This window comes from Heteronotia binoei, chromosome 2 (assembly GCF_032191835.1).
Source record: "Heteronotia binoei isolate CCM8104 ecotype False Entrance Well chromosome 2, APGP_CSIRO_Hbin_v1, whole genome shotgun sequence".
NCBI classification, from domain to species: Eukaryota; Metazoa; Chordata; class Lepidosauria; order Squamata; family Gekkonidae; genus Heteronotia; species Heteronotia binoei.
This window is the reverse complement of record NC_083224.1, coordinates 127,198,558-127,211,136: the sequence shown is the minus strand read 5'-3', so window position 1 is coordinate 127,211,136 and position 12,579 is coordinate 127,198,558. Positions and strand designations below refer to the sequence as shown.

The window sequence follows — 12,579 nt, the reverse complement described above, 5'->3', positions numbered from 1 at the left end:
ATTTTTCTGAAATTCTGAATTTTTTAAGGTCCAACAGACCTGAGAAGAAAAATACCAATAAAAAAAAACCAGCCCAAAAGGCCAGTATATTTTCAGCTCAGATAGAGCCAAATGTTTATAACTCCCCCCCGCCCCAAATCCTGCATGCTCCCCTCATGAAGATTAGATATTCCTTGTGCAGAAACTGATGCATCTTGGTTTTAAGAGCTGTATATACCTACAGCATGTCAAACGTCTTTAAAAGCATTCACTCATTCTAAAAGAAGAAATGTTTCATAGCTTTTTTTCAGCACTGCCCCAAATTTGCAACTTTTTCATTTAAAAAATTGAAAAAAGGCTCCAGAAAAAAAAGCACTCTTTTCCCCATTTTTTTCTCCTTCCCCACCCAACCTTTACATCTCTAGTTCCTTTTGAAGGGTGTCTAGACTGCTAGTCATTCCAGCTGCAGCAGTTGAAAGCACCTGCTCTGAATACTGTTAGACAAAGTCCAAGAGCAGTTTGCCTGGTAGCTACCAAGCTACCTAGTTCCTTTTGAAGGGTGTCTAGACTGCTAGTCATTCCAGCTGCAGCAGTTGAAAGCACCTGCTCTGAATACTGTTAGACAAAGTCCAAGAGCAGTTTGCCTGGTAGCTACCAAGTGTGAACCAGGCTCTTTTTTTGAATTAAGAGGAAATACTACGGATTCAGAGGTACAATGATGGCTGGATTCTCACCAACCCTATATCTAAGCCAAATCTGGTATTCTTTCCCAATGAGATCCATTTTATGTATATGGTTTTACAGCCATCTTATATTTTTCTAATACTCATTTCACAAACTCTTAGGGAAGTCACATATATGGGATTAATTCCAAAGCAGAGTACTGGTTTGTTCAGAAAGTTGTTTGAATGGGCTGCTTTTATATCCAATATTTTGTCTGTTACCTCAAAGAACTACCATATAGTGTGTGGAATTTTCTTCAGAGAGCTTGTATTTTTATAGATTTAAATTTTGCTGGAAGACTTTATATACCTCACTGTATAGAGAAAATAATCCAATCTTTCAAAAAGCTGTAAACTTGACAAATTACTCTAGATACTGTATTGCGCTACAAAATGTCTATGGGAAATATGCATAAGCTACTTCCATTTATTAAATTGAAAGAAATGGTATTTCTAGATTTAGCTGCAATAACCTTTACAGACTGATATTCAGAACTGAATAGGTGAATGCTATTTTGCTCTTATTTTGCCATGCTCCCCCCACCCCGCAAAAAAAATTGTGTGCACATGCACATAAACCAGAAACAGAGAACAAAATGTTCAAATTTTTCCATAACTGTCAAGTAAGGGAGCAAAAAAGCCTAGAAGCTTACCAGAAATTTTTGCTATACAAAGAGGGATTTAAAGTGATTATTCTAAATGTAAGCATCAATAGGGAAAAAGACAGCTACCTTAGTTGAAGTAAGTATATATGCAATTTAATACAAATCCAAGTATGTTTAAGCGTTTTATTATCAAAGTCTTGTAAAACAATGTCAGAAACTGTACATCAACATGGCACAGACTGTAGCCTACTTTTGTTTTCACCTGCACAAAAGTAACTGCTCCAAAAACTTCCAGAACTAAATAGGTTGTCCAACTACTTTGCATATAACATGAAATCACTGTGCATAAGATTACTACTTCAGTGACTGTAACACAAATTAGTTTATACAACTTGAGATCAAGTACATTATCAAGTAAACTTGTTTTAAAAATCGTGACGTTCAGTTTTTAAAATGCACTACCTTTTTTGCAGTGTTTTTACACAAAAACAAAATGAAATAGAACATGGGTTATGAACACTACACAAGGTTAAATCTCTCTCATCCTGTGACGCTTGAAGAAGCACAGAAATTATACATTACTGTCTTCAAAAGTCCAAGCGGTCAAGTTATACACAAAAACACCACCTGAGAAGGATTTAAGATAAAAATTAAGCATCAAAAAGGTTAGTGCATTTCAACCTTGCCAAAGCCAAACAAGATCAACAAAAACATTTAGCCACATGGCTAAAAAGGGTTAACTACCTCTATCAGAATGTTTGTTTGCAGATGAAGCTAATGTTAGTTCTGTTACACTTAAGACCCATAGCAGATCCACCATAAAATTGTAGATGAAGATGTTTTTGCCACAGTTAACGTGCAGCCAGTGCATTCCCTATTATCGCGAATGAATCAAACTCTAGAAACACTATTGTAGGTGAGCTGGTTTACTAAAAAGATCATACAACACAAACAATCCATGCCTGCCAAAGATGCATGCAGCTTTGTGCTCAAGAAGAAAAAAAAGAAGCACCAAGTAAATAAGAACCACTGGGCTACTCAGGTCAATTGGGCCAATTACAAGAATGGAAACCCAGACATCATTTTTTCTAAAGCTTTTGATGTAATTATTTAATATCAGGAGCTTTACAACCAGTTATAGTTACAGCTGTGTACATCTAGATTAAAAGGTTAAACAAGTACAGCATAAAAGAATCACACAGGAATGACACTGATGCATGTCAGCAGCTGTTCTTAACTGCAAAGGCAATATTCAGTCACTCATATCCATATCCTCTTCATGATGATCATCCCCGTTGACTTTGGATTCCCTTGGTGCATCTCCACTTCCTTTTCCAACTGGTGATTCTCTAAGTTTGGGAGAAGCAGGATCTGCTGCTTTTTCTTCCTTCTTCTCTTTTTCACTATCATAGCCTTGTTCTTCTTCATCATAATCTCTTGTGACCTGCTTTGCCAAGTTAACATACAAAACAGAACAAGTAAGACATGCTTCAGGGCATTAGAATTAAGTAAGGTATTCCCCCAAACACACACACAAAGAACACAGATTTTTAAGCATACTTTGACATCTTTGTCGCTCTCGGATTTTCTCTCTCGTTCCTTCTCTTTGTCTTTGCTCTTCTTCTTCTTGCTTGTTGACCTTTCACGTTCATCTCTACTCCTCTCTTTGTCTTTATCCTTTTTTTTTTCCTTTTTGTGTCTAGGACAGTAAAAGAATTTCCAGAAGTTGGAAAATGTAGACATTCTAATACAATTAATGCAATTTAATGCAGTATTTCACTTTGTGTTAAAATCAGCAGTCAAGTCATAACACAATGTGTGCCAAATTGGAGAAAGGCTAGTATGACAATGGGTGTGCTGATGCAAGAAATATAGAGGATACCTAACTAATTTGTTGGCCAACATTCATATTCAATTTTCAGTTATTTCATTTAATGTACAAATGAAAATTTTCCATCCACAAAGAACTTCATATAAGCTGCTTTAGAAAAAAACTCAAACTATTCTGCCTCACAGTGACATAGTCATGTGAACATGGAAGTTCTGTATCACAAACAAATAGCAAGAGGGATGTAACAACTGAACCTAGCCTTGTTTCCTTTATGGATTCTCAAACACTGGGATAAGATTAGCAAGAAGAAAGTAGGTCAACAGTAGACACCCCGAATACAACCACAAGAAAAATCTTTCTAGATCAGACCAACGACCTATCTAGACCAGCATTCCAGTTACACAGTGATCAGCCAGATATCACCAGGAAATTCACAAAAATGACAGAAAGAAGAAAAAACCCCTCCTTGCTATTGCCTTCCTGACAGCTACTATTTCACCTCTAAATATCAAAGTTATTTTTAGTCATCCTACGTCTAATAGTGAACCTTACCCCCTCTGCAATTGATAAACCCAGAAAAAAGGGCCAAGTACACACCTTAGATGTTTTTCTGCACACTCTGAGGAGCCCCCAGTTTGCAATAAAAATGCCAACTTTTTTTTTAAAGGGGAGGTTACATTTCAACTACACGGAAGGGCATTGTCTGTGGTAAGTGTAGACAACACCAAAGAAAAAGAAGGAATGGTCTGGGATAAGGGTGGTGATGAAATGGAGTTGGCTAGAGGGAAGAAGGCAACTGTGGAGCAGTGATTGAGGGATCCAGCTGCTGGAAGCTAAAGGTAAAAAGTGAGGAAGTGGAAGGGCACTGCAGGCAAGGGAGCCAGACAGAGGTGATGTAGGCAAACTGGCTAATGAATGAATGGGAGATGAGGCAGCATAGCTAAGTGAGTCTTTGAGGATGAAACACTGGGAGGGAAGAAAATGCATTAGAACAAGGAAGGGGCAAAAAAGGGAGTCAAGGAAATAAGGAAAGAGGGACCAAAAGGGAAGGTCCCTGTGAATCTCGAGAGTCTCCTGCAGGTCATATCTAATAATCACATCTGACAGAAATGAATTTATGTATTTCCCCTTCAAAGCTATCTAAGATGGTAGCTAATACCACTAAAAAATTCCAATAGTTTATATTAATATAAGGAAGGGGCTTTCTAAGTAAATAGTCACTTCTGAATGGTCATATCTTGGACACAAACAGGTACATTTATTAACAGATTTAAAAGGAATGGATGCAGGAAAAATAGAGGAAAGCCTTATTTCCCCCAACTCACTCTTCCCTAACCTATTTCCATTTTCTCTCCCCTTTACTGTTCTACTATTTTTCTTTCTTCCTGTCTCAGTCCCCCCATTAGCCAGTTTCCTTCCAGTCCTTCCCTCTTTCTCCTCCTCACAGCTTCCTCTTTTCTATCATCTTTGCCTCTCTCCAGTTCTCATCTCCCTCCTTTGATCCAGTTTTCTTTCCTTCTTATCTACTCCAATTTTCTTCTTGCCTTGTCTTGCCTGCCTACCACCCTCCTTTCCCAAATTCATCTTCAGTGTTGAAATGAAGCTGTAGCCATTCTGGCAATCCAAATTGGCTCCAGAGAGCTCATGAGGAAATCCTACAAGATCATTAACCCCCGCCCCTCCACACTGTTTAGTAATTTAAGATTAGCTGCATGAATCCCAGATGTGCAGAAACACCTCCCTTGTCTGTACACAGCCCTACTGTATGGATTTCCTTATATACATCCTGGAGGCATTTTTAGGCATATTAATACTTTACATAATAAAAATCATATAATCTTCTATCGACATTTTGAACCCTCAGCCACCCTTCACCCTTTATATTTCTCCACACAGTAACAGTTAAGAGCATTGTTCCCTCTAAGCTGCAGTCTTGTGAGCAAAAATTCTACTTTGTGAGCTACTGGCATTAAAGTTGTGAGCTACTCCATAAATTATTGTACTCTGCGGCTATTTTTCCTGAGCTAAGACAAAACTGTGTGAGCTGGAGGCTAAAAATCTGTGAGCTAGCTCACAGTAACTCAGTTTAGAGGGAACACTGGTCAAGAGTAGCTTCAATATTTATGAACAGCAACGTGGTATGTGAACAAGCTTTTACAAGAACTGCAGAGAGGATGGCAGCTGATCTCTCACTGAATACCCCACAGGACTAATCTATAATTAGAGTAGTTACTGTACAAACCTTTTTGGTGAAGGAGATCTTGACATCTTTCTTTTAGGAGATCTAGGCTTTTTAGGTGATCTGGAGGCACTCCTGCTTCTCCTACGTCGTCTCTCTCTGAAGTTACAATAACAAAAAGTCACTATGCCTTCAAACAGAAACATTTCCACAGATTTTCAGAATTACTTTAACTTTGATAAATATAATCTGTTACCTACAGAACATCCAGACTGTCTCTTAACAATTATACCAATTCATTTCTATGTTTATTGCAAAAAGATAAATATTATTATTCATCAATTTCCCAGTGTCTGCCTATTCTGAAACAAATACTTTCAAACTAAGCAACTAACAGCCCACTTACTCTTAAAAATGTGGTCTGTTCCTGGCCCATTGTAAAGGATGACGCAGGGACCTATCCTTATAGCCCCTGCATGAATCCCAGATGTGCAGAAACACCTCCCTTGTCTGTACACAGCCCTACTGTGTGAATTTCCTTATATACATCCTGGAGGCATTTTTAGGTATATTAATATTTCACATAGCTAAATATTTTATTATTCTAAATGAAAAATACATACTTTACATAATAAAAACCATAATTTTTTGAAAGATATCACCACGCAGATGAGTGGACTCAAACTTAACTGTTTTAATTATTTTTATTGATGCTGTGTTTAGATTTGTGCTTTTATTTATTATTGGCATCAGTTTGGATCCTAACTGTGTCAGAAGAAGGGCAAAGTGTATGTATGGCTTAAATAAATTTTAGTTGTTTTCATGGATACTGGTATTCTGACAAGATGAATATTGCTTAAATTCTTTCTCTTCACTGTAAGTTGATTTCTAATATGTTTACTCCATGTCTAATATTTATTTACTGTAAGTTTCAGTATAATATAATCTTCAATAAAATTGAAAGAAAGGCTCATCATTTCTGCTTTCAGCCATGGGCATCTTTTTAAAGGAAAGGTAGCACATACATTTTAATAAAGATAAAGTTATATATTGCTAATCAAACAAACACTGTAAATGCAGACTTAAAGTTAAATCCTGCTTTGTTTACTCTTATCCAGAGGGGAAGAAAATAAGGCTGCACCGGTAAGTGTGCACTGTTTTCCCCCTTTCCCCCCTCATCCAAAAGAACATTTAAGAGTGAAGAACTGTTTCATTTTATCTTCTATAACCAGAAAAACTGTAATTCACATTAGTGCATTTCAGTGCTCAACCCCACCAATTTTAGACAGATAAAGGTTTTACATGAACCCTTCTGAGGCTAGAATAAATATTTTAAAGAGTAAATACAAGATTACAGAAGATACAGCAACCTGCTTGTGCTTCTGGATCTTCTGGTTGTGCTGTAACTCTTTGGTGGAGTTTTAGATCTCTTCTTCTCTTTCTCTTCTTTCTTTTTGTCTCTAAAAAAAAAAACACCCACCAAAATTATGTATAAAAAGTACAAAAAAATAGGTTCTATATTCTCCAGTGATCAAGAACAAAGCACCAACTGCTCTGTATCACAAGTACTCACAACTTATCAAACTAATCACTTGTTATGGTTCTGTGCTCCATTTAGCTATCATCCTAAGCTGTTAAGTCAGTACAACACTTCAAAATGTTGAACACATCTCAGAATTACGAACTATTTTTCAGGGATTTGTGGAACTTCAGACCATAATTACCTGGATTTGGAGGTGCTCCTAGACCTTCTACCACGCTCTCGAGAATGAGATCTCCTCCGCCTAGGACTTTTAGATCTTCTTCTGCTTCTTGACTTTGAATGAGATCGTCTCCTTGATCTGCTTCTTGACCGTCTACCAAACAAAGCATTAGTTACATCAGATGTGTATCTGAGTATAAATTGTATTATGACAAATTACCATATGAATCAAAGAAGTTTGTTCTATGAGAAACCAAAATACAGAGACAATATATACATGTGTTTATTACTGTAAGTATCTGGGAAATTGGATTTATGCACTGAACAGAGCTTCCAGATAAGTAAATATTTCTATCTTTTTAGGACTACAGAGGACGAAATATGAATTTAGAATAGTTAGAGACATGATTATCAGAGATCACAAGATATGGCTTCATCACTATACATTGTTCCCTTGCTATTCTCAAACAGCTACCAGAAGCAACTAAGATGAGGAAAGCTGTTTATTATTTAAATCACAGTTAAATAGTTAGGATTCTGGTAATAATGACTGCATTCTGACATCACATGCAAGTGCTGCTAAGGAAAAATAAGCACAATTTCAGCTTGTTACTGGGCTTAGATGCAAACCCCCTTCCCTTTCTTGCACTAAAAAAGGAGATTAAATCTTAATTCCAATTACCCATAATTGTACAAATACAGGTTAACTGCAGTTAGTTCTCTCCCTGCCAACACTAACCAGATTCTAAACCTGGAAAATAAACTCTAGTTAATTTGCATGCTTACATTCATACCTCAAAGCTAATTAGAGGCAGAAATTAATTGTGATTCTTGACTTAAGACTTGTGTTACCTATTAGGTTGACCCAGCAATCTGTCATAAGGCACCATTGACAGATATTTCCCTTGCTCCCCTTCTCCCCCAGTCCTTCCTGACTCCAGTAAAGTTAATTTCTAGAATCATGGAACCCACGAAACTAATAGCCACACAGGCTGGAAGAGAGAGTTGTATTGAAGAGAAGGAAAGGGGTCAAGTTCCAAACGGTTGGAAATAACTGCTGTGGGAAGAGAAACAAGGGAAAAATCAATGATTCTACTGTCTGTAGAATCCAACCCAGTTTCTTTACCACCAGTACACATGATGTTTAAATGCAATCAATGTGGAAAAAACTTGGAAAAACATGAGTCTAACAGTGCCCAGTCCACAACACCAAGCAAAGACTTAGACATTAAATTAATAAAAGTGATCCCTTATCTTTCTCCAAGCAATTTCCCCCCAGTGCTTAATCCTTCTAATGGCGACTTCTAATCTTCAGACAGTTTAAAAGATGCAAAACAATAAATAAAATTAGAAAATATGATCTGTGAAATAAAATGTAACCAATAAAAATTATGTTTTCCCACTTATTTATAGATTTAATGCTTAAATCTTAAGAGCTTTTAAAAAGATCAATACTTTGAAAATCTACAAAGAAATAAATATCAACACTTTATATTGAAAGATCATGGCTTGGTGGGTAAGGGCATCTACTTTGCATGCAGAATGTCCCAAGTTCAATCCCCAGTGTCCCTGGTATCTCTGATAGCAGGTGATGTGAAAGATCTCTGCCTGAGACTCTATAGAGCTGCTGCCAGTCCAGTCTGAGTCCAAAACTACTGATTTTGAAAGATCAAAGACCTGATGCAGTATAAGGCAGCTTCACGTGTTAATGATTACCATACAAGAATTCTCACCTGTGCCTAGAAGAAGAAGGCGTTCTCCTCCTCCTGGAATGTGATCTGGATCTTGAATGCCTTCTCTTATCATCTTTTTTATCTGCAATTAAATAGAAATGTTAGTGCCTTTACAACTTATCATACAACATCTACAGCAAGTTTGGTACTAAGTAAATGTACTAAGGGACATTTATTTTAAATTCACATCAAAACAAGTTTGTGACATACTTCATATGTAAGGGCAGGGACATTTTCAGTCTTCCATCAGTGGTACTGAGATCATGCCTTCTGGATTCTTTTTAGAAGCCATGCAACCCATTTTTGTTTCAGAAGGCTTTTCCAATGTTATAGGATTTATTCTGCTGATGCTCAGCTATGGTTTGATTGTTGCTGTGTTACTGTTCTATGTTTGATTATATACTTTAAATTATTTTTCTAAATTGCCCTGAAAGCTGACTGATTTATTAAAATATCGAATATTTTAAATATTTGGCTCAAGGTGAATATATGTAAAAGGATGAATGCTATTAAGTTCTTCAGTACTGATCTAAAAATCAAAATTTATAGATTATATATCATGGTCCGGTGCAACATGAACAAGCCCTGTGCCTGTACACTCCCCTCTTCTCCTTGCATGATCCAAATTAATTAATGACTTTTGCTTTAGCATGAAACACTGATGGGCATTACATCTGAACTGTTAAACTATGGATGGCATTCTGCTTCTAAACTAGAAATACAAAGCAAAAACACACCACGGTTTACAGAGCAAGCATTACCTCAGTTGTCATTATGAACCTCACAGCAAATTTTATTTTGCTGCTAAAACAGAGGTGACTGATTACAAGCACACAGGCACAAGGCTCACTTACATAGCGTCAAACCACAGTTTGGAATTGTGTTTGAACCATGCCAGGAGAAGGGTTTGAAGACAGTTAAAAGGCTACTCTGGCAAACATGTTATATGGTACTAGTCCAAAGTACTTCAAGTCTATAGATTAGTTTACCTGGTTCTATGGCAGCAGAAATAAGGGACTGTGCTTCTCGTACTCGTTTCATGGCTTCTTCTATTTCTTTACTGGAGGTATCTGATTTCAGACTTGGTGAAACGAGGCCTGCAGCTACATGGTTCAGCCTAGAACAAACAAATACCGGTACTTGCATTTATAGGTATATCCAAAGCAAGATAATTTTTTGTGTTTTCAGTATTACATGTATGTTATTGAAAGCAGCTATTATAAAAAGAATGCATCTAAGAGAAAAATCAGATCCTGATCGGTAAATGAACATGTAATGAATAGTATGTCAGACACACATATTGAATTTGCTTCACACAAACAGGTGTATTGAAGCTTATTTCTACATATCCTACATTATTGCATGCCACCTTGAACCATAAGGAAAGGAGGGCTGTAACTGTTTTAATATATACATCGGGGGTGTCAAACATGAGGCCCAAGGGCCGAATCAGGCCCTCAGAGGGGCTCCTATCAGGCCCCCGAGCAACTGGCTGTCATCTGCTTCCTTCTCCGTATCTCTTGCTTCCTTCTGCATCACAGCTTACTTTGCAAGGCTTGCTCAACTGCACAGGAGCTAAAGAGCAGAACCTCTATTTTCTCCGAGGCTCCTTCCTTGGGGAGGAATGGGAGAGGGAGAGCATGCTCTGCCAGGCTTTTTCAATTGCACAGCAGAGCTTCTGAGCCAAGCCTCTCTTCCTTCTATTGCCTGAGGCTCCTCCCCCTCCTGGCCCCCTGGGGAAGGAAGGAAAGAGCCAGAGCTTCCTTTGCCCAGTTCCCTGGATCCCATGGGAGAGATACAAAGAAAGCACCTTTAATACCAACGAGTGCTAATGTTTTAAGCATGTTTTATTTTAAGGGTTTTTTAAACAAATGTTTAATTGTGTTTGTGTCCTTTATAAAGTTTGTATCTCTGCTACCTAATCTTAAATAGGTACACACATGGCCCGGCTTGACATGGCCCAGCCCAACAAGGTCTCATTTATGTCAGATCCAGTCCTCATAACAAATGAGTTTGACACCCCTGACATATATAATATTTCACTGGGACAACATATTTTAAAAGCCTTTTCCTAGTAATATGACTAACAATCCCTGCTTTGATAGCATCACTGATGTGCCTAGAGCATTTTAATTAAATTAGCACTCAACTGGGAAAATGCTTTTTCTTCCAGTACATTTAAGTAATTGATGGTCTAAAACCTCAAGTAAATTCCAGTGGCTTTCATGTTCAAGGACACAGTAGAGGAAAGAAGGGAGGTGAGGCAGCAGCTGAGCTACACTGAGGAACTTCTTTAGCAACCTGGCTCCCACTGCAACACTAGTGCCACGCAGAAAGCAGAGATGATGACACAGACTGAGTGAAATAAAATGAAGTCTGGTGTCACTGCTCACCACACTAGTCTCTGGTGAAGAATCTTGGCTAGAATACTATGCTGAGCAAGGATCATTCTTTTCATAATAAATCAGCTAGTTATACCAGTCAGTTTGGTACAATATCTCTCACTGTCTCCTTATGGTTTACCAACTCCATAAGGTTTGCAAATCAGATCTTAGTAAACCTCCGCACTCCCCATGCAAGACTTCTAAGAGTTGGTGGGGGGAATGCACCATGTGACTCTTCTCATATCTCTACAGACAACCCATACCTATCTTTTCCCTCTTCTTAACAGCATAGAAATCTTAGGTTTTGATTTGGCACCCCTATTCCTTATTTAAATTCACATTGCACTTTCTGGTCCTTAAACCACTCCCCTCCAAGCCATGGCTTACACACATAAGGCATACAGAAATGAAAACAATTACAATAACATTTTGTGAAAACAATAAATTCAATACAAATGATTACCCAAAACTCTAGCATTCAGTTTAATCAAGCAATTTAATGGTATCTTAACTCTGCTTTATAATCCTCCTGTACCTCCTTGCTTGTTCCAGGCCTTTTCTTCTGGTCTTGCCTTTAACAGCAGCCAATAACTAAAACTGTCTTCAAACCACATTAGAAGTGTAGATTTCTACAAAAGATTTGCCAAAAAAATGGCTTCCCTAAACCATACTTGAATAAGATACTTCTGAGGAAAGGAGCATTCTCAAAACTGGCTTTAGTGCAGTGTAACAAGGAAATTCATACTTACTTTGGATCCACTGTGGTCATAAGCTTTAGTAGTTGATCTGCCGCCAGAGACTGTGAATGAATAAGAAATTGATTTTAAACTCCTGAAAATTTGGGAAGGAAAAAAAGTAATACCCAAACAGCTCATAACAGACCCAATACAAGAACTGTTGCAAATAAAAGAGCCAGTACACAACACATTTCTTTTGTCTCTAAACATTTGTCAACAACATGATAGCAGGTTCCTTTCCAAATACCTGTGGTAGGTTGGTTACTTTTCAACTATCTTAATTGAAAGTGTTCAAGTTTGCTTTATACTGGTCCTTGGTTTACTATTAGTTCTTTTTATGATTATCAGTAAAGCAGAACTTTAACTTAAATAGCTATGTAACTGAAGGAAGCTAAATCTGTCCCAACTTAAATTCTGAATTACTACCATGTTTTGGTTAGTTTAGTTAGCCAATACCAGTTTAAACTAAACTGCTGATTTTGTTCTTAGTCAAGTCTGAACATCAGACTGTAAAGTTATGCTTACTTCTCAGTTGTATTTATAATTATAAAAATTTTGAATGAAGAAGGGTGAATATGGGTCAAAGTTCTAAGCAAGGATGAGCTGAGGAAGTGCTTTCATGTTGTGCTACATAGTCTTCACAGGGAGATGAGCTACTGATCTTGACTGAACAACCTGTACAGAATGAGCTTAAATCTGTTTAGTTC

At 37.4% G+C, this 12,579-nt stretch overlaps 1 protein-coding gene across 6 annotated transcripts in view; it reads right to left on the bottom strand.

Moving 5' to 3' along the window:
- Nucleotides 1-1,475: 1,475 nt before the first annotated feature.
- Nucleotides 1,476-12,579, bottom strand: part of SRSF11 (serine and arginine rich splicing factor 11) — a 36,984-nt gene continuing 25,880 nt past the window's right edge. For 3 of the 6 annotated variants that reach the window (XM_060232008.1, XM_060232013.1, XM_060232012.1), the window contains 8 exons: nucleotides 11,885-11,934; nucleotides 9,741-9,868; nucleotides 8,752-8,833; nucleotides 7,041-7,172; nucleotides 6,672-6,776; nucleotides 5,380-5,475; nucleotides 2,867-3,005; nucleotides 1,476-2,753 (listed from right to left, as the gene is read on the bottom strand). In XM_060232008.1, the coding sequence (XP_060087991.1) occupies nucleotides 2,559-2,753; nucleotides 2,867-3,005; nucleotides 5,380-5,475; nucleotides 6,672-6,776; nucleotides 7,041-7,172; nucleotides 8,752-8,833; nucleotides 9,741-9,868; nucleotides 11,885-11,934 (927 nt within the window). In that variant the 3' untranslated portion in view covers nucleotides 1,476-2,558. The remainder of the gene's footprint in view (nucleotides 2,754-2,866; nucleotides 3,006-5,379; nucleotides 5,476-6,671; nucleotides 6,777-7,040; nucleotides 7,173-8,751; nucleotides 8,834-9,740; nucleotides 9,869-11,884; nucleotides 11,935-12,579) is intronic. The other 3 variants (XM_060232009.1, XM_060232010.1, XM_060232011.1) reach the window with 3 other exon arrangements.